This window comes from Schistocerca americana, chromosome 6, assembly GCF_021461395.2.
Source record: "Schistocerca americana isolate TAMUIC-IGC-003095 chromosome 6, iqSchAmer2.1, whole genome shotgun sequence".
NCBI classification, from domain to species: domain Eukaryota; kingdom Metazoa; phylum Arthropoda; class Insecta; order Orthoptera; family Acrididae; genus Schistocerca; species Schistocerca americana.
Window position 1 is genome coordinate 228,555,731 of NC_060124.1, and position 23,221 is coordinate 228,578,951.

General features: G+C 37.6%; 1 protein-coding gene across 1 annotated transcript in view; it reads left to right on the forward strand.

The window, feature by feature from the left end:
* The first annotated feature begins 2,054 nt into the window (after positions 1–2,054).
* Positions 2,055–23,221, forward strand: part of LOC124619627 (cyclin-K) — a 63,003-nt gene continuing 41,836 nt past the window's right edge. The window contains exons 1-3 of the mRNA XM_047146137.1: positions 2,055–2,212; positions 2,765–3,007; positions 17,512–17,643. Of these exons, the coding sequence (XP_047002093.1) occupies positions 2,189–2,212; positions 2,765–3,007; positions 17,512–17,643 (399 nt within the window). The 5' untranslated portion in view covers positions 2,055–2,188. The remainder of the gene's footprint in view (positions 2,213–2,764; positions 3,008–17,511; positions 17,644–23,221) is intronic.

Consider the following 23,221-nt stretch of genomic DNA (forward strand, 5'->3'; position numbering starts at 1 on the left):
AAGCGTGGAAGTCCCTCTCGAAGAAAATTTACCATTACTTACAATATCTTGGTTGAAGGGCAAAAAGTAGAAGTATGTAAAACTGCTTTCCTCAACATCCACGGACTGCAAAAAAGTAGGGGGAGAGTCGAAATTTTGGTTTCAAAAAAAACCAATGGCGCTCATACTCCACCATCAGATAAAAGAGGTGCACATGGGCACCACAAGAAAAAGTATTCAGAAGACGATATAAAAACTGTGCATACTTTTATATCAAAACTTCCCAAATACGAAAGTCACTACACCAGGCGCAAAAATCCTTATAAGATGTTTATGTCTATGGAATACACAGTTAAACGTTGTTTTGAAGAATATACTCAGTTCTGTTCAGAAAGTGGTAGCAGTCCTGTATCTTCAGACACGTTCAGAAGAATATTTATGGAAGAATTTAATATAGGATTCAAGTCTCCTAAGACAGACACATGTAAGGACTGTGACTCAATTAGAATTGAACTGTAACCAGCCGAAAACGATAAAAATGACGCAAAGGTCCTAGATATAGGACACAAAATGCTGCTGCCGGCCAAAAATTTTTGCAAGTTGCCCTAGAGGACAAAGAAGCCCTTGTCCTAACATTTGATCTCCAACAGGCGTTGCCCATTCCAAAATTATCCACTGGACCTGCATTTTACAACAGAAAATTGTTTTGCTACAACCTCAGCATTCATGATTGCTCCAATAACGTAGGGTACTTATATCACTGGGACGAGGCTATTGCTAGGAGAGGAAGTGATGAAATTGCAAGTTGCATATTGAAACACTTCACCGTGAATGACATACAGTGCAAGAAACTGATAGTAATATCAGATAACTGCTGTGGTCAAAATAAAAACTGGACAATAGTCGCTCTCTGGCTTGAATTATTGGCAAGTGGCCGTGTAAAACGTGTTGAACACGTTTTTCCAGTAGTTGGACATGCCATGTTGCCATCAGATAGAGATTTCGGCTGAGTAGAGCAGTATGTGAGGGATCACATTCAGTATGTGTATTGCCCGGAGGAATGGGGACAGATCTTGAAAAACGCCCAACGCTCACCTCCATTTAATGTGTATAGAATGCAGCAGGGATATTTCTTTCAAGTATCTTCTCTGAAGGCATTGTTTAGAGCACCCAAGAATGCAATTGCTGCGTCTGTCAAACTTCTGTTGGTCCGCGAAGAACCAGATTCTCTGACTGTTTATAAATCATATTTCGGATCTGGTGAAGAAATATCATTGAAGCTGAAAGGTCGTCCTCTTACAGAAGATTTTCTGGGGAAATTTAACGCACCTCTTCCACTGCTGTATAATACACCAATACCAGCCAATAAGGAAAAATTGCGCGATGTCCTCAGCCTGTTCAAGTATATTCCAAAGGCATATCACGGATATTACACGAGCTTAGTTCCTGAACATCAAATGTAAAATTATTGCACCTAAAAACTACTAATAAAACAATTGGTAATGCAACTTTTGGCTACTTTATTTTATTTCCAATGTAATTATCATGTTACACCACTGCACTGTAAACATCCTGGTAAGGTTCCATCTATGTGGTAACTGCCACGTACCAGAAGCAACATTTAACGTCAGTTGTTGTGAAACGTAGTATCTGGCAGATATCAAGGTTGGAACGTCTCATACGTGAATGAAAAATATGGTATCTACAGGCATCTTTCCTCTGATATTAGTTCTTATATTCGCAAACAAAATGTTATGAGGAGCAGCTAAGACGAATTTTACTTTTCAGTACACATAGGATATCTGCGCAACATGATTATGTGAGTTTTGTTAGATCAAACTATCTGATATTTTCCTTAAAACTTAACAGCCGATTTCCCGTAAATTTTCATTTTGTTGGTTACCATGTTTTACGACTTTCTGAACGCCTCATTTCATACCTACACCACCATTTATGCAAACTGCAAACTGACCCATATACATCCCGACGTGACTTGACCTGACGGTTCGTTGATGCGTCCATGGTCGCAACCTCTAGATTTTGTTTTTGTAATAGTTCATCTCTGGCTTCTGTTACATCTTTGATGTAGCAGTGTACGCGATAATTTTGTGTGAGTGATGTATATTCAGACAGTATTGGGCAACTAGGTTATTAGATAGATGAAATTAGTTGTTCAGGAGTGCTTGGCACCAGAAATATTAGACTTAGAATGATAATGCAGCCGCCGAAGAAGGTATTGCAAGCAGTCATGTTACTCGAAATGCCTGTATCTATTAATAAAATATTGGTCCCTTCAAACTACTATTATTGTTATGTATTATAACTCCTGGTGTTTATTGATGGGCACGTGGATACAGCAATTAAAATGGTTTACGTATGTCAGATGACTAAGAGCTCTCATTTGCGTTAGGATAAAAAAAGTTAACTTACATTATGTTTCATTGTAAACCAAATATGTCATATCTACATTTGGGCGTTTCGCTTTGCGCTGTAAGCATCACTTCAGTTATAGTAGAGTTTGCTCCCTGCATTGTCCTCGTTCTCATTACGCTAAATGCATGTTTGCACTCGATGTTGACCGTTGGTTAAGTAACTTGGAATTCAGTACCAATTAATCCTCATTGGTTAAGTGAAATTGAATAACTATTGCACTGTAGCTTTGTCTCTTCATGAGACATAGTTTAAAATATATAGTCCCGTAGCATTCAGTTGTTTATAAACTGTTGCCTGTAGTAAGATTACAAATTTGATTCCCTATTTCATGAGTGTATTTTTGTGCCTACAGAAAAGAAGGAGCTCCAATGTTGTCACACCTTGTTGGTATTATGACAAAAAGGAGTTGCATAATACCCCATCAATACAAGATGGTATTGACTATGATACAGAATGTCGCTACAGAAAGGAAGGTGCCCGATTCATCATTGACACTGGAACAAAGATGGACCTTGGATATAATACAATGGCAACTGGAGTTGTTTACTTCCATCGATTCTATATGTTCCATTCCTTTCGGAATTTCCCACGATATGTGAGTGTATTTTAAAATTGCCAATTCTCTTGGATTATTTTAGTGTACAGACTACTATGATTATGCAATAATATTTAACAATAGTGTAATCAATGCAATCCACAGAATACTAACATTTTATTGATGAATTCTTCTCAGATTATCAGTGAAGTGGTGGCGTCATCTTGTCGCAACGTTTCAGCGAGTTTCGCACCCGTCATCATCTGGCAAAGTCAGAAGATGATTGGTACAAAACTCATTGAAACGCTGCGACAAGACGACGCTACCACTTGGCTGATAACCCGAGAAGAATTCATCAGTGGAATACGCCAAGAAAGAGTGAAATCGCATATATATTTGCCGTGTTTTTCGGTAAAAGTGTTTGCCTTTGTGACTAACAGACTAATAGGTGGTAGGAAAATGTATTGCTTTAGGTCAAAAGAAAGTGTTACTTTCTGTGGAGCTGTCAAAATAGCTTCTTGTGTTATTTTCCAAAGAGTTATAATTTTTAAATGGAACAATAGTTGTTTCTAATGTGCACTTGAATCATTTAAACCAGCTGTGTACCTATCAGTTTAAATCACATTCCTATAGTATTTTCGGAGCTACAACCCTTCAAAGTTTCAGGGGCAGATACCATACTCTATATAATGCAGTGTGCCTTCTGAAGGTTGCGGACAAGATGTAATGTGCTGGTGTCATGGAGTGATAAACTTCCTCGATGCGCTGTTAGCCTGCTGCCTGTCGCCATGTACGGCTGTATACGCATCAGGTCGAACCACACAAACAAATTGGGTTGAGTGTGCCACAGTTACTGCCTTCGAATGAAGATGGCATACACATACTGTGAGTATGTTGATATGTTGCTGATGCTCGGCGAATGCCAACACACACTGAAGCAGCCAAGGCATATGCTGAGAGATATCTCAGGAGAAGAACTGTGGCTGCCGTTAAATTCTTATATGCTGAACAACTGCTTTGGGAAACAGACAGCTTAGGAAGGTGCAGCAGTAACAGATGAAGACCTGCAAGAAGTGAGGAGACAGAGGTGTTTGTTTTAGCTGCAATACACCATGATCTCCATGTCAGTTTATGAGGCATTGCTGCATTTGCTGGTTTTAGCCTTACATCTGGTGGTGTATAGAACAGGGTCACAGGTACCGCCTGTCACTGTTCCAGGTGTTGTATGGTAACAATTTCAGTTGGAGAGCTACTTTCTGTGAATGTGCCATGTGTAATTTCACTCTGGCTGCTTACAAGATGTTACGTTCTTTGATGAGTGCATGTTCACAAATTATGGAGCAGTGAATTGTCATAGTAAGCACTACCAGGCCACAGATATTCCTTGGCGGGTACGACCGGTTGAACATCAGTGATCACCGTTCAAAGATATGGGAACTTAGAGTTCGCACTAAGGCATTCAGTCGTTTTTCCCTTGAACGATCTGCAAGTGGAGCAGAGAGGGGGGAAATACCGGGTGATCAAAAAGCCAGTATAAATTTGAAAACTTAATAAACCACGGAATAATGTAGACAGAGGGGTAAAAATTGACACACATGCTTGGAATGACATGGGGTTTTATTAGAACAAATAAACACCCCGTATTGCTAGGCACGTGAAAGATCTCTTGAGTGTGTTGTTTGGTGATGATCGTGTGTTCAGCCACCACTTTAGTCATGCTTGGCCTCCCAGGTCCCCAGACCTCAGTTCGTGCGATTATTGGCTTTGGGGTTACCTGAAGTCACAAGTGTGTCGTGATCGACAGACATCTCTAGGGATGCTGAAAGACAACATCCAACGCCAATGCCTCACCATAACTCCGGACATGCTTTACAGTACTGTTCACAACATTATTCCTCGACTACAGCTATAGTTGAGGAATGATGGTGGACATATTGAGCATTTCCTGTAAAGAACGTCACCTTTGCTTTGTCTGTCTTTGTTATGCTAATTATTGCTATTCTGATCAGATGAAGCGCCATCTGTCGGACATTTTTTGAACGTTTGTATTTTTTGGGTTCTAATAAAACCCCATGTCATTCCAAGCATGTGTGTCAATTTGTACCTCTCTATCTACATTATTCCGTGATTTATTCAGTTTTCAAATTTATACTGACTTTTTGATCACCTGGTATGGCTTTGGCATGTATAGTGCCGTCCGCCACACAACTCTTGGTGGCTTGCGGAGTGTATATGTAGTATGTTGGTGATCTGTTAATGTATGGTGTGGAATCCTTGGGGATGAAATCATCGGTCCACACTACTTCACAGGCATGTTGTCAGGTGAGAGGTACTAGACTTCTATAGTACAGAGTTTGGGTGCTCCCCTTGAACATGTGTGTCTAGACATCAAAATCCGAATGTGGATACAGTAAAATGGTCACACAGTCCATTCCGTGCGTGTTGTTTTGGAAGAACTGAACAACAGATTCTCTGGAATATGGTTGGTGTTCCATGGTCCTCATGAATGGCATGTACTGTCATTCGATTTAACAACAGTAGATTTATTTTTGTGAGGATATCTAATGAATTGTTTGTCACTGAGCCCCCACAGCCCCAGATGATCTAAAACGGCGTGTCATGGCATCAGCAGTGTTACATCTTGTCCATAGATCCTTTAGAAGGCGCATTGTGTTTTGCATTCAGGAACATGGATACATATTTGGACAACAGATTTTAATCAACATTCCACTGAAAATGAAATGTTGTGTGGCTAGGGCTTCCTGTCGGGTAGGCCGGTCACCTGGTGCAAGTCTTTTGAGTTTACACCACGTGTGGTGGTGGTGGTGGTGGTGGTGGTGGTGGTGGTGGTGGTGGTGGTGGTGATGATGATTCCACTGCCAGAACATCAATCACCACACAGTCATGTATTAGGTACAGTGTCTGGTATCTGCCCCTGTAAAATTGAAGGGTTGTAGCTCCCAAACTAAATGTTATAGGAATGTGGTTTAAATTGATTTATGTGCAACTGGTTTAAATGATTCCAGTACACAATAGAAACAACTATTGTTCCATTTAAAAATTGTATCTCTGCTGTAACTCTTCAGAAAATAAAACAATGAATTATGTTCATAGCTCTTCAGAAAATGTTTCTTATGTTGATCTGCTCATATAAATTTTCCATCACCTATTAGTTTGTAAGTTACAGAGACAAACACTTTTACTGAAACACCATGTGACAAGCAACTAGCTGTGTTGTTACTCTCTCTTGATTTCGATAGTATCGTTGTAAGTCTCACTGATAAGTTGTCAGCATTCCATGGTAAGACAAGCAACTAGCACAAGAGTGTCTCCACAACATTAAAAATATGTAATTGTGTGGTTAAATTTGTAAACTATGTAGTAGACTTAAGATTTTAAATGAGAAGTCACACAGTGGTAGCAAAACTGTCAAAGGAATAAGAAGTAACAGAAAAATGTGACACAATTTCACATTCATTTTGAAAACATGTGAAGAAATAATTTGTAAAACTGAGATTCTTTGAGGAAGCTGATGCAGTTTAAGAAAGAATTATTCTCGAGGCTTGGAAGCTAAAGACTGCGAAGTTGTGTGTTGCATGTGTAGGCACACATAGCATGTTTGGTGAAAATAGGTACAATATGTATGACACTTATGAATGTATGCATTTCAGTCAGAAATAACTATCACCAAATATGTCTAAAATCGTGAAGAATCTGTGGAAAGTACTTTTCAGTATTAACTCTCAGTAGCAAAAAGGCATGTTCAAAACACACCTTTTCACCACTGTTCGCTACTGAGAATTCATTGAACGTTGAATATGAGTTTAATACACTTGGGTCCAAAATTAAAGCAACAAACTGCTATTTTCCTGTCCTGTGTCTAATTCATGATATAATCACACAAACTGTCAACAGATGTCTGTACGATCTTGTTCGGCACAGAAGATAGCATTCAGGTCAACAGACAACCATGCCAATTACAACATTAGGGCACCTATCAAACGGGGTAGTGTTTGCCAAGTAGTCCCACATACACAATTGCTGTGTGTGCAGTAACAGGTGGGTCAGTATGGCACAGAGAAGACGCATACCAGACTATCTGTATTGGAGGGGCATAAGAAGAGTCTAAGAATGATGTTTGCAAGCTGATGTTGTTTCTTAGATGTGGAAAAGTGCACAGAAGGCTTCGGCAGAGTGACCTTTATTATTGGAGCCCTGCTGTATATGAACCTATGACACCTCTTCACATAAGAGAACATCTAGAGTGGAGTTGCCAATGTGCCACCTGGGTGACCAAACAGTGGGCCAATGTTCTTTTCACAGATGAGTCCCGATTTTGTCTGGAGAGTGATTCTTGACAGATTTGCATCTGGAGGGTATGTGGAACATGATTTCGGAACCCAAACATTGTGGAAAGAGACCGATATTGAGGAAGATCGCTGATGGTGTGGGAAGGGACCACTCAAACATGTCTTCATGAAATTGTATGGGTGAATTGGCAAGGTGTAACTGATGCCATGTATTGTGGTGAGATATTGGACCACGTGTGTGGTTGTTGGGAGGTGCTGTGGGCCCAGACTTCGTATTGATGGACGATAATGCTCGACCTCATCAAGCGCAGGTGGTTGACATTTTTCTTGGGAAAGGAAGATATTGCATGCATGGCGTGACCTGCTTGCTCTCCAGATTTGAATCCTTTAGAGCATGTCTGGAATGCACTTGGGAGACAGGTTGCATCACATCAGGATTCACCAACCACTCTCAAAGACTTGTGAGCAGCTCTGCAGGAAGAATGGGCATTATTGCCTCAACACAAGATTGTTGACATCATTCACAGCATGCCCTGTTGTCATTAGGCTTGTATTGCTGCCAGAGGTGGTCACACCCCACACCGGGCACATTAAACAGTTGTCAGAATGTATGCGCAGATACGTGTTGAAAAAACAAAAAATGTTTTTATCTATCGTTATGCGGTTGGTTCTTTACGTTCTGTATTCTTTACATTCTGTATTCTTTACATTGTTTGTACTTTCCCTTTGCCTGTTTATACTGTTTTGTGGCAAATTAAAACGCAACCTTGGAAAATTTCCATTTATTGCTTTAATTTTGGACACCAATTTATGACTGAAATATGAAACACAAATTTGTGCTCAGTGACAGTAGGCCAAGAAAATAATTCAGATTACGTAAAGTGATCTATAGTTTTTCTTAGGGACAAATAAGATTCCAACTGTGGATTTGGATGAATTTAGCTCGGACTCACTTTTATCAGTCTCATCAGATGCTGCAGTAGTTTGTGTGAACATGCCCACTACGTAAACAAGTACAGCAAGTAACACAAGAATATTAATAAATAACATAAACTCACTAAGTTACTATATTACTGGACATTTAAGGAAGGGAAGTAGCAAATAGTGAACTGTGATTTCAATGTAATAGGTATCACAAAGCCCAGTGCCCCTCTCAAGTAAGTACTGAAAGGCAGTGAGAAGATGAATAGTTTATTAAATGGAATTTTTACAGTACAGAAAATTATTGTTTGAATCTTATCACATAGCTGTAAAAGAGCTCACTGCATGCAACTATTTGAAGACTTATATGCACTTACTTTAGTTGCCCTATACATAAACAAATGTGTGTTGATGACGAACTGAAATTGGATATCTGCAAACGAGTAGTGATATCCTTAGTTAAAACACAACTGTGTGTACCTCATTATATGAGTAGAAAAAGGGAGAACAATTAATACTTGGACATGTGAGCCACTTTGATGTCATTCTTTACATTTATACTTTTTCCGTGAATACATTTCGCAATGATGTGGAATGTCAGTTCAACACAAGTTTTCTTTGCACTACTCTTTGTCACTACTTCATATCCAAAAATTCATCTATTGATTAGAAGGAGTTGTCATTCAGAAATTTTTTAATTTGTTTTGTAAATGTTGGTTAGTATCTGCCAGACTTTTAATACTACTTGGGAAATAACCAAAGATTTGTGTGGCGGTGTAATCACCCCTTTCTGTGCCAAAGTCAGATTTAACTCAAAATAGTGAAGGACATCCTCTCTTTCAGTAGTGTAGTTATGCACTTCGCTATTATTTTTGAATTGGAATGGGTTATTAATAACGAATTTCATAAGTGAATATATGTATTGTGAAGGTACTGTGAATATCCAGAGTTCTTTAAATAAACGTCTGCAGGGCGATCGTGGGTAGGCTCCAGATATTGTTCTGATTACATGTCTTTCGTGGAATGAATACTTTTCTCTTGATGATGAATTATCCCAAACTATGTCGTATGAGAGAAGTGAATGAAAATGGGCACAGTAGGCTAATTTACTGATATTTTTGTCACCAACATAGTAATATGTTGTCTGACTCCTGAAAAGTGCTGTCCCAAAATTTCAATAGTAAATATCTCCATGATGCACGTCGTCTCTCTTGTGACGTCTGCCAGTGGAGTTTGTTTAGTATCTCCATAACACACTCTCACCAGCTAAACGATCCCGTGATAAAATGTGCCGCTCTTGATGTGTCTTCTCTATCTCCTCTATCTGTCCTACCTGATAGGGTTCCCAGATAGATGAACAATACTCGAGAATCAGGCGAACAAGTGCCTTATAAGTCACTTCTTTTGTGGATGAGCTACATTTCCTTAAGATTCTTCCGATGAATCTGAGTCTTGTGTCTGCCTTTATCACTATCTGTTTTATATACAACTTTTGAATACAGCACTCTTTCAAAAATTTAGGAAAAAGCTGTCCCAAATTTCAGTCTCTCGAAAAATGCCCTGTTTCAGTGAACTACTACATATATTGCTGAGAATCCTACTTACCTGTTGGGAACAAGTTTTTAGCACTCTGTGGGACATGCCGTCAATTCCATGTGTGCATTAGCTTTTGAGTGAATTTATTATGTTCCTAATTTCAGTAGGAGAAGTGGGTTGAATTTGTTATAGTAAATTACATAGGTATTGCCTCTTCCATATACTGCCTTAAGTTTTATAATGAATAGCTGGATCCTTTTTTCTCTAAAACACTCAAAAATGATTATTAAAAAGTATCTACTTCTCACTTTTTGTTAACAAGCTTTTCATTGAGTGTGATAGAAATAGTCTTCCTGTACTCTTGGTTGCCCTGTTTCCCTTTTAACAATATTCCACATTGTTTTAATTTTACTATCAGAGTTGCTAATTTCAGACATAATGCACATACTTCTGGATTTTTAATAACTTTTCTTAATACAATGCAGTAGTTTGTATAATGTTCCACTGTTTCTAGATCATTGCTCCTCCTAGCTGTAAGATACATTTCCTTTTGCTGTTTACATTTATCCCTTAGTAAGTCATGGCTTTCCAGGTGGTTTCTTACAATTATATTGCATTGTTTTCGTAGGGAAACTGTTTTCAACTATACTCACAAAGCTATCATGAAATAGGTTAAATTTTAAATTAGCATCAAGTTCCCAGTCTAACTGTTGCAGGCTTAAAATTTGCAGTTTTTAAATTGTTAATTTAACATACTATTTAGGAGGACTGTTTTGGGTTAAAGTATGGAGCTATGTCATATACTGTAACTAGCTGTGCATCATGATTAGATCAGACCATTATTAACAGGAAAAGTTTTTCTTTGATTAAATTGTATCGTGACGTATAAATACATTATCTATCAGTGTGCTGCTTTCCTGTACCACCCAAGTAGGAAAATCAATATCTGACATCAAACTGAAAGAACCAAATAATACTTAAAGGTCAAGCTTTCTATCAAACTCTTCCAGAAAATATACATTGAAATCCCCACAAATAGTAATTTGCTTCCCTCTGTGTGACAGATAGCACAACAAAAACTCCAAGTTTTTCAAAAACAGCTAAAAATTTCCCAGTGGGGCCTATACACAGCTACAATCATAAAAGAACCATTATTTATTTTAAACTCACATGCACATGCTTATATATGTTGCTCTAAACAAAAATTTTTGTGTCTAAATTTTTCACACTATGATAAATTTTAACATTATGGCAACTCCTCCTCTTTCCATAGTGAGTCTACTTACATATGCTGAAAGCTTACATCCATCTACATTATATTTTCCGCATCTGTGACTACATTATGATCAGACAGCATAGTACATCTGTTCCATCCTCAGTGTCTAAATCTGCTACACAAACAAGAAGCTCATCTACTATGTTTTTTATTCCCCTGATATTCTGATACAATGTATTAAAATTATTTTTCTCAGTGTTTTTATGAGAATCTTGTGACATACTAATATTAGTTTTCACTGTAATTTTATGAGAATCTCGTGATATTTTAATGTCTCTAGTACTTGACTGAGTAAGCATCTCATTAAGCTTAATTTCATTCAGTTTTGATCATTGAACACTGAACTTAGCCTAAAAAAGTACTCCCATGGTTGCACTGAACTGCCTAGATACATAAAGAGGTTGGAGAGGGTAACAGCTGTTAGAGTTAAAACCATTTCTTGTTGAGAAGTGTTTCTACAGTGTAATGAAATATGTTAGCTTGCACAGATACTAGGCCCCTGCTTACCATTGAGTACTTGGTAATCTGTTATGAGGTGCACCATTTATGCTGTGTCAGCAATGGCAGACCACCTCTGCTGGGACCTTGCCCAGTATGGCGGTGCGGGTCTCCTTCATCATCCCCTATGCTCCTCAGAGTATGGGACCTCATAATCATCTGTCTTTACACAAAAATGTTTCTGCTGTTGGTTTCCTCTTTTCTCTGTTCCAGGTGTAGTGAAATAAATCATTCTCATTGATGGATGTAGTGTTAACAAGTGTTCATATGTTTGAATTGCTCTATGAAATTTTCACTCTGCAGTGGGGTGTGCACTGCAGTTTTCTTGTTGATTAAAAGTGTGTGCTCGACAGACTCTTGAACTCGGAATCTTTGCCCTTCGCGGACAAGTACTCTACCAAATGAACTACTGAAGCATAACTCATTACCCATAGGATGGTGGGAAACGAAGTATTGCTGGAAGTAAAGCTGTGAGGACAGGTCATAAGCCCTGCTTGGGCAGCTCAGTCAATAGGGCATCTGCCTGCAAAAGGCAAAGGTCCCGAGTTACAAGTCTTGGTTTGACATACAGTTTTAATCTGCCAGGAAGTTTCATATCAGCACACACTCTGCTGCAGGATGAAAATTTCATTCTGGAAACCTCCCCGAGGCTGGTACTATGCTATGTCTCTGCAATCTCCTTTCTTCTAGGAGTGCTAGTCTTCCAAGTTTCATAGGGGAGCTTCTGTGAAGTTTGGAAGGTAGGAAACATACCGGCATAAATAAAGCTGTGAGGACGTGTCGTGAGTCGTGCTTCCTGCCTATTGTTTCCCAATCCTACACTTCTTTGTACATGTTCGTATACAGGGTGTTTCACAATTCGTGTTACACACCTCTAGAGGTTGTAGAGAGGACTTAGTAGATAAAGTTTTACATGAGAACCCATGTTCAGAAATGTCATCCAATAATGTTACAGAATGTCAGAGTTATAGGTGCTGGTGTCTGTAAATGTACATATATACAGGGTGATTCCGTGATGTTACGAACTTTCTAGGATGATGGAGAAGGCTAAATGTAAGGGTTGTTTCACCGGAAACGAGTGAATCAAAAGTTATGAGCAAAAACCGTTCTAATACCAATACATGTATTGGTACTGTTGTTGCTAAGTTTGTAGGATGCACAACTTTCAGAAGTGGTAGTATGGACCAAAACAAGGAAAAATGTCCAGTAAACATGGGCTGTAAAATGCATACCTGAGAAGCTATGAGCACTTGTTCACCTTCGCTACTGTTTGAAACACCTCTCTGTTGAACAAGTGCTTGTAGCGCTTAAGATATGCATTTTAGAGCCCATGTGTATTAGACATTTTTTCTTGTTTTGTCCATACTACCACCTCTGAAAGTCATCTACTCTGCAATGTTAGCAACAACACTACCAGTACATGTGTTCCACTATCAGAGGTATCGGAATGGTTTTCACTTGTAACTTTACTCATTTGTTTCTGGTACAAGGACCCTTACTTCAAATTGATACATTTATCCATCTCCATCATCCTAGAAAGTTTGTAACATCATTACGGAATCCTGTTGTATATACATACATTTTAAATTGCCACTGCCTATAACTTTGGTGCTCTGTAGTGTCATTGGATGATGTTTTGGGACATAGCTTGCTGCGTAGAACTTGATCTATGAAGTCCCCTCTACAACCTGTAGTAGTCTGTAACATGAATTGTGAAACACACTTTAGATCACCTCCACAGTCTCCTAGAATTAGGCCTTTCACCTGTTCCACCTCGGAATTGCTATCATCATCTCTCTAAAGGATGTCCAACATTTCTCTTTCCTATTGGGTTGAATAGTGTTGCAGCTTTAGTTATCCTATTATCAGGCATATGTTAGACATGGCCTTTCCAGTTCAGTATTCATCTTTCAATCATATTTGGGATAGGTTCTACATTTAGTTCATGACCAATACCAATGTTTCTTTTGTAATCCAATATCCTGCTACAAAGCAAAGAAACTTTATCTTTAATGATACATTTGGTTGTAATTAATCTATAATTAGAGTCCAACATTTACTACCATACAGCAGCTTTGTAAAGCTTAGTTACTTTTTCTTTCTGTACATTACATATTAATGTACATTCTATGATTCCACAGAAGTTCTGAATCTGACCAATTTTAGCTCTATGACGTATGACTTGGAAAATTTAAAATTGGACCCTAGATATTTAAACAGACTTTATAATTAAATTATTTGTCCACCTATCTTGGCTCTTATGGTTTCAAATCCTTGAAATGCTATTACTTCTGCTTTATCTGTCTGTATTCTCATTCCTTTATTTAGCTGCAATTGACTCAACTTGTGTTGTGAAATTTGAACCTTTTCTTCAGTCTTTCCTATTATAAGCTGATCATAAGCAAATAAAATTAAAATTATCAATTCTTAATGTGTCTTTTAATGTAATCAATCATTTATGAATGATGTCATCAATATAAACATTAAAAAGAGTGAACGACAGTGTTCAATGAAGTCTGACTCCTTGATTAATATCAGAGTCCTTACAATACAGGTCCTTATTTTATAATTAATGTATAATGTTTGAATTGTAGTGGTGAGATGTGCTATAACTTCCATTTGCTTTTGCGATCTCAGTGTTTATGTTTATATATGAAGCCACTAGTTCTCTATGTATCAGACTTATTATATACTGTTGTGCCAAATGCTCAAAGGAGAAATACTTACTTACTAATTTACGTTAATGCTTTGAATGGTATATTTAACTATAGCTTCATCAATTTATTTGTTTTCAGTTTTTTTTCATTGGCTAATTTCAGTTTTTGTCCTTGTCCAAAAACCCTAAAATTTCTACAGATGTCTCATTAGTGATGTATTGTTTTTAATTATTTCAAAGAGCTTTGTTGTTGGAAGTTCTGTTGTTGTTGTCATTTTAGTTATGGTTGAGTAGAATTCAGACACTATATTGTTTCAGTCGGGCATGAGCGTAAGAAAATGAAACCTTAAACCATTGAAGAGGAGTGGAGTGAAGTGGGGAACAAACGTAGTCTCCCTCTCTTGGTGTCAGCCTGTGTCAGTGTTCTGTGCTCATACAAAAGCAGAACAGACATGCAGTGGTCATAGGGATTGCCAATCCCTGGTGGTGTTGTGAGGGTCCTACTTGAAACCCTTCATGGACGAGGGTTAGACTCTTCATTCATTTTAAAAACACAAAGAAAACCAGAGTACACAAAGTATTCAGTTGTGCTACAGTGCAATTGACATAAACGTGGTATCTTAAAGAACTGTAGTTCCAAACTCTCCACCTAAAGCTGATATGTTAAATGTCTGCACAATATGTGGTATGTCATAGCATCATTTTCAAATTAGATTAATTACGCTTAGATTATAGATACATATACTCCTATTTCTGCCACTCTCTGCTTTGAGACCATCTGAGTCGCATAAAAGGTGGTCACTGTCATTAAGTGCTATGTGAAGTGGAACTGACAGTCACCATTGTTCTAATTTATTGCTGAAATTTCTCTGTGTTAATGCAATAGTTATTGTTTTACCAGTCTTCCTTGTAAAAGTTTTGTAAAATGGTTTGTTACATTGTAATGTCAGAATTGCATTGTCTTCTGAGATTTCCCTTGCTGTGCTACAGAGTGTATACTGTTTCACTTTTCATGCAAGACTAGGAGACACCTGATCAGTGTGGTACGAAGTGATTTGTCAGATAATTCCTCAAAATGCAATTGAAATGTTTTTTATGCTGTTATCAGAACTTACATAAACTTTCATTTATCAAGTCCTGTTTCTACACAAAATAGGTGTTTGTCTTTTGGCCGTTACTAAATCCAGTACAGATAATGAAATAGTATTGATATGCATTGCGGAATATATCGAAAAATATTGATCATTAATCAAATTGTTGTAGTGAGTCCAGTACTTTAACATTTTGTTGCCTCATAATCTTCGTAATTCATATACTTTTGGATCCAGAGCTCAGCATAAATTTAAGCTTCCTGCAATGAACCTTAATACAATGTAGCAAAATTTTATAACTAACATCTGCAAGAATATAACTTCAGTAGCATAATGGAGTTGTCCTCTGTTTCCTTATTTTCCTTGCTCTGATAATTAGTAACAGCTCTTATTTGGCTACATTAATCGTTTTCTTTAAGATCATATCAATTAAAGCACATGTGAAATGCATCTTGCATTTCATTGTCTGATTTAGATAACATGCTTTGCAGTTTCTCTGAAATGTGGCTTTGTTTTTCACTTTGGTGCCAGTGCTGAAGAAAATAAATCGTCTTGCTTTTGTTTCCTTCTAACACAAAGAGCCTTCTCAGAATATTAAGGCAAAAGAGTTTATTGTATAACTTGCTATAGTGTTTGCCCTAAAAGTGAGTCCTGTCCTAGACAACGGTCAAAACTTCCTTCATACCTCAAAACTGTTCTCAATATTGGTGACTGTGTAAGAAGAAATTACTAAATTTATATCTTGAACAAAAATAAGACAGTGTAATTAATATCTATAAATTCTTGCATATATTATCATGAGTCTACCATATAATAACTTTATCGATAAGTCAAAATATTTATACACAAATACATATTTTAAACAGAAGTCATATCCATCTGTTCACAAATGAGACCATCCCTTAGCTTCATCTAAGAATTTAGAGACCATGGTTGTGGCTTGGTTGTCATATGACGTATATTTATGAATTTGACTAGGTGAAAATCGTTGCATAGCAAAAATTGACCTATAGTGGTTTAAATAAGTACAAATTACATTCTCAGTGGAAATAACATCATGTTTCTGTAGTTTGTCTTGATCTCCATAACGTACTAGCAACAATTTGATATATTAAAAAAAAAAAATTTTCCCTGTGTAACCAGTGCCCAACAACTTCACTGCTGTAGTAAAAAAAAGATATTGGGTGAAGATACTAAAATAATGGAACACTTATGTTGGCTCCATTAGCTGCCAGTAACTGGTATCCACACATTGACTGACTGAGGTGTTAGTTTCAATATAACACTGGTATGTGCTGTTATCTATAGCCTGAGAAGTCAATTCTGTCTGCTGTTTTGATGACATCATGTGTCAAAGCTGACACCTGATACTACAAGGTTCAGCATTTCCAAGATATTCAGTGGAATGGATGGAACTCTACAGTTAACTCCATTGTCATTATTGGGTTTACAGTTTTCTGGGGAAGTTTCTTTAAACCTTTTGTTGGATAAAAATTGGAATGGGTAGTTCATGTTTGCAAGACACAAGGAAGATATCATGTGAACACTGTGAAGCAGTAACCAAACATGATGCCAGTGGCTCAGACTGCTGCATTTCAAGAGCTCAGACTTGACTATTCGGAATTCGCGTGTGCCAGAAATAAAGGTATAATAGAAATCCCTTGAGTTGGTTGAGTGAAATTAAACATTGATACCAAACAGGATGAATTCAGAATGAATGCTCAATAACCAGCAGTGTGTGGACTGATTTGAAACTTGCGTAACAGATTAAAACTGTTTGCCGGATGGGCAGAGGTTCTGGGTTTGAGTCCCAGTCTGGGGCACAGTTTGAACCTGCTAGGAAGTTTAGGTAGATAAGTTTCACAAAAGGAAAAAGGTATTTGACATGTTGGTCTTAAGAAAGATAAACTGTTTTCTTGCTTAAATGATGCAGATTATCTTTTGTTCTTGTCATCCTCTCTTAATTTCTATTATTTGTATGCTTTGGCAGTGTCAGATCTTAAGGTTTTCCCACATTTGCTTATATTTCAGTCGTATGTTGTGCTTCTTCTGGTGACCTGTAATAAGATTTCATATTAGGTGTTGTATTACTATTAAAAAAATTAAACATTGGAAAATCCAGGATAGTGTATTAAAAAATTAATTATACATTAAAGTATAATGTATTTGTGATCCGTGTGAGATTTTCCAAAATGTGTATTTTTTTGTTTCATTTATTGTGCTACTGGTCATGAATTAGTAGATATTATCACAGCTAATTATTGCTCTTGCTTTAGGTCACTGCATGTTGTTGCCTATTCCTTGCTGGTAAAGTTGAAGAAACACCAAAAAAATGTAAGGATATAATAAAAACAGCAAGAACTCTTCTGACTGATCAGAAATTTTTGACATTTGGGGATGATCCAAAGGTAAGAATGTTAGCTACATGGCATTATTACTGGTAGTTATTGTTATACTCTAGTGGTTAACAGCACACAGTGTCCAGTTCATGAAGAATTTTTTATTCATTATTGGCATTTGGAGCATTTCAGTGTTATCTTTCACTCAGACTAAAAACTAAAATAACATTTATATTCCAAAATTTTAAACCTGGCAGTTTTTTAAAGTGTTGAATATAAACTGGAATTCATTGTAGGAAATAATGAAGACTATAGGTTATATGGTTGTCATCTTTACTACATGTTGTGTATTTGCCTTTTACGCCATTTGCAACTGCAATTACATGTTTTGTAATGGAATGTTCAGTGTATAAGGATTTAAATAATTTGGGACTTTTCCCTTGATATTTACAGGTCTCCATTAATGTAATTTTTCTATTATTTTACCATAACCCTATTAATAAGGAGCATAATGAAAAAACAGTAATTTTATCATTATTTTATCAGATTATTTCTTAAAAGGGTAACAATGGTATCTTCTTCTGCAGCACTCATACCTGCCCTGTTAGAAAGCAAATATTACTCCACTGGCAAAACTGTAGTAGGACTGGATGCTCTATTCGTATTCCATTAAAAGTTTCTCCTGGTACCAGGTTTAACTGGCCATTAAAAGAGAGAGACTTCGAACAAGATTTTCAATGTATTGGTACTTCTTTGTTAGATGTTAACCACCGATTCCGTACTAGTCTGAAGTTACATTTTCAAAATTCACATGCAATCCACTCTCAGTAGTCAGCTTATGGTATCCACCGTAACTTGTTACCAAAAAATTTAAAAACAGAATGTCTGTGAAACAAAGTGCTTGTTCTGTATTGCACAAATTGTTGATCATTCTAAATATACAGTTCTCAGTTACAATTCTTATAACACACCATGCAGATGTTAGTTATTCAAAAAGCTAAACCACACAAAACATCCAGAATTTGCACAACCGGTTCTATCATTCACCAACTAAAACTTTATGGCACGCCATTGTCTTTGTAAAGCCGTAGTACTGCAGAATTCTTTTCAGAAGCTACGTAAATGTGTAAGATTGTGATGGTACCTGAGTCCCGAATGTATTCAACTCCACAAAGCAGTCTCTAGCCCCAAAATTATGCGCGAATCTTCCCTCTTATGATTCACAGAGAAACATCATAACCAACCACCTTGCTGTTCTAAACCACATTATCCTGCATCTTTTACTTTTGCTGAAACAATTTATTAAATGAAAGTTTCAGAAAATGCACACATAGCAAAATAATCCTCTTTTTAAAGGACTGAATTATCTATATTTCTTGTTTCTGCAGTATCATAAACTGGCAACTTACACAACAAATTTTCCTTGAGCATGTGACAACTCTTCGAAATTCTGAAGGCAGCAGGGGTAAAATATAAGGAGCGAAAGGCTATTTACAACTTTTACAGAAACCAGGCGGCAGTTATAATAGTAAAGGGACATGAAAGGGAAGCAGTGGTTGAGACAGGGTTGTAACCTGTCCCTGATGTTCTTCAATCTGTACATTGCACAAGCAGTAAAGGAGAAATAAAAACTTTGAAATGAGATGTGCCGATGACATTGTAATTTCATCAGAGACAGCAAAGGACTTGGAAAAGCAGTTGAACAGAACAGACAGCATCTTGAAAGCAGAATACAAGATGAACGTCGACAAAAGCTAAATGAGAATAATGGAATATAGTCGAATTAAATAAGGTGAAACTGAGGGAGTTAGATTAGGAAACTAGACACTTAAAGTAGTAGATGAGTTTTACTATTTGGGCTGCAAAATAACTGATGATGGCCGAAGTAGAGGGAATATAAAATGTAGACTGGCAATGGCAAGAAAAGGATTTCTGAAGAAGAGGCATTGGTTTACATAGAGTATAGATTTAAGTGCTAGAAAGTCTTCTTTGAAGATATTTGTCTGTGGAGTGTAGCCACATATGAAAGTGAAACATGGATGATAAACAGGTTAGACAAAAAGAGAGAAGAAGCTTTTGAAATATGGTGCTACAGAAGAATGTCAAAGATTAAATAGGTCAGTCGTGTAACTAATGAGGAAGTATTGAGTAGAATGGGAGAGACAATAAATTAGTGACCCAATAAAGGCTCGGTTGATAGGACACATTCTGAGACCTCAAGGGATCGCCAATTGAATTGGTGGGAAGTGTGGGGGGATGAAAATTGTAGAGGGAGACAGAGACGAATTCAGTAAGCAGATTCAGAAGATGTAGGGTGCATCCTTCATTCGAAGATGAAGGGGCTCACACGAGATTGTAGCATGGAGGGCTGCATCAAACTAGCTTTTGGACTGAAGACCACAACACGACAACATTGACTCGCACTATCCAGTTAAAATTCCTCAGGCTACCATTTACATAGTTAATAGATGTCAGTTTTTGCTTATCACTTGGCTTCTCATTTATATCTCCATCACTCTAATGATCAAATACGTTTAATCAGCAGTAATTGACAAACAATATAATATTGACAGGAGACAACAGTTATTTATAAAAATACATTGTTTTACCTGTTGCCTGTAGGATTTTGTTGCCTGCCTAATAGTGACATACAGTGTTAGTGTGGACCCACTGCTGCCATAAAATATTGATGTTGGTAGCTTTCTGTGGCAGAGGGAGTGAAAAACAGCTGAATTCTTGGTATAATGAGGGCCACTATGAATGCAGTTGTTAAAGTAAACAGAGAATGTATGACTAGTTGCTTGAATCCAAAAATGTAAGATACCATTCCAGTAGTTGACACTAAAGTAGAAGGTCAGTATGCATGGAAACTGACAATGTCATAGCAGATCAACCAATGAATCCCTACCAATAGATGATTCTGGACAAAATTGCTGGAAAATTTGAGTACAGTATTATCCTTGTTGAGATTGGTTAAAGGAGTGTGTAATCAATGACACCAAGTTGGTTGACAGTTGATTGTATGCATGCACTGTGGACAATATCACAACAGCATTTGTGTCGTTACATTTGCTAAGGAGATGCATTACCCATTTGAATTGACAGGATAGTCCTGGTACACCATTACAAATATGATAGTAACAATTCATGAATGGTGGTCCCAACATCTCGGGGGAGGGGGGGGGGGAGGAGATAATCTTGATATGTGAATGATATTGTAGTGCAGGTGATCATTTATCGTCATTGATAACATTGGCAAACATTTGTTACAAATTTGTAATAGAGTGCAGGCTTTCACAGCAAGTGTTTTCTCAAGCTGTAAATTGTGGCCTTAGAGGCTGTGGTCAAGATCAAAACTATTCACTGATGTTCTGTCATTGTCTGGGGAAATATCTTCAGAGATCAGTCAGCAACTGCCAGTCGACTTCAGAAGATATCTCTCGCAGATGTGCATTGCAGAATTTGTCATTCTGGAAACAAGCCCATAGATAGTGGCTAAGCCATTTCCCCAGTGGATAGTTCAGTTGGTAAAAGCTCTGCCAATGATTGCAGAGTGATAGTCATCTGGAGTTCCATCAACAGTTTGACCTTACAAGGAACTCTGAGAATGTACATGCAAAGATGAAAATGTGTGTAGTAATATATTCTAATGGGAAAATGTGTAGAACAGCCTTAAGATGTAAACAGTCTGGGCTCTTCGTGTTCACTGTAAAATTTGTAGTCATTGATTTGGTTCATGCTGTTATGGAGTTACCTTTTGAGCAAAAAGAAAAAGTAAAAATAATGTGTGTGGTTGCTGAACAAACTGTTTCATTGTGTGTAACAAATGTGTTCAGAAGGAACATTTCATTTTACAGTTTTAGATACTTTGGTTTGCATCTTCAGGTTTTGTTGATATGCTAATGGGCATCAGTCATATGCAAAATGAGAATAGAAGACCACTCACTTGCAGGTGAATAATAGATGATGCATAGTCACACTTAAAGATCAGATAATTATACTACCATTGTTTTCAAAAATTTGCCCTTCTGCTACTGTTGTTAGTAAAACTGCAAAACCTCCATAGTCACAAGGAGTTTCACCACTGTCAAAAACTAATGTGAATTTGTGATCCTAAAGGCAGAAGGTATCATGAAAATAATTTTTTTTGATTGGTGGTTATGATGATATGAAGTATACGCTGTGCGAACATAAAAATATTTTAGACCAAATACAGGTCCTAACTGTCATTTTAAATGGCAGCTTGAGGAATGGGACATGCCAGATTGTTGCTCTGGCTTCATTTCTGTGGATTCATAAGCCTAGTGACATTTTTTTTCTGTTGCTTTGAGCTTTTGTGAGGACTTGGAAGAAAGAAAGTATTGTATATAACAAAAACACTGTTAGGTTTGTTGCTGTGTCTTAACTTGTAGTGCCTCGAGAATGTCGGTGTAAGTTCTCGAGACACTTGGCTTTCCACCATCTCGAACGTCCGATATTTTAAGTACGAGGGTGAGAGAGTGAAGATGTGTCTATCTCGCCACCAGTTTCTGTGTGTGCAGGGTGGACGTGAATCGGGAGAATGCTGCAATAGTGACGGCACGGACAAGCGTTTTCCACTTGCGCCATAGAAGCTGTATGTCCAGTACAAGGAGCAAGCATGCTTTATTCCTTGATGGTGTAACGACTGTATTTGTTGTGTACAAATGAACTATGAATTGAACTAAAGACACTTACATTTGATTGTGAAACTTGTGAAGTTGTTTTATTGTGGAGATGAAAATATAAGAGAGTTGAACAAAAAGTATCCTGAGAGTATAGAATCATTTCAAGAGTAGAAAGAAGTCTATTTTGAAATGCCTTTAACCAGCTGTAGTCTTTGGGGAAGAAGAGTTTGTGAAGATCAGACACAGCTGTCTGACCTGAGTAGAAGATCGACTGCACACAATACGTAAGTCAACTGTGAGAGACATGCGAGTCTTGCACCCCAGTACCACACTGTCTCGTGTCGTCAGAAACCGTGAGAATGTGGCGACCTAAGTGGCAGGACCCAAAGAAAATGGGAATTTCAAGACAGAAACAGGAAGAAGATATGATTTGCCATAGCAACTAGGTCTAACAAGATGTGAGAACTGTTTCCAGTAATTGATTTGAGTCCAATAAACCAATGGAAGAAAGAGGCGAGTGCAACATAGTAAAAGACGGGAGAAAGTAGCAGCAACAAAGAAAAAAACGGGAGAAAAGATCTCAACCTTTCGACTAAGAAGCTTGGGTGTGAAGAGTAAGCACTTTTCACACACGTACATTGCGCCGCCGCAGTAGCCAGCCACAGACGCCAAATGCACCAGCTGCTGCTCACCGGTGCTGACTCTGCATCTGCTTGCCGCCGACAATTCTGAAACCAACATTCAACGCCGCTGGTGTCAGTTCTGTCCACTGGTGCTGCTTACACATCCGCTCACCAACATAGCTAGAACTCTACGCCAGGTGAGGAAAAACACTGTTTGATAAAGTTGAAGGAACTGTTGAATGATAAACTGTTAGCGTAGTTATTGTACTCAATGGTGAATTTTCTTCTAGGTGATTACTAGGTCTAAAATCAATAAAGTTACGCATCAAGAACAGCAACTAGCAGAACCAGCTGTGGCTATGACAGTGAATAATAAAA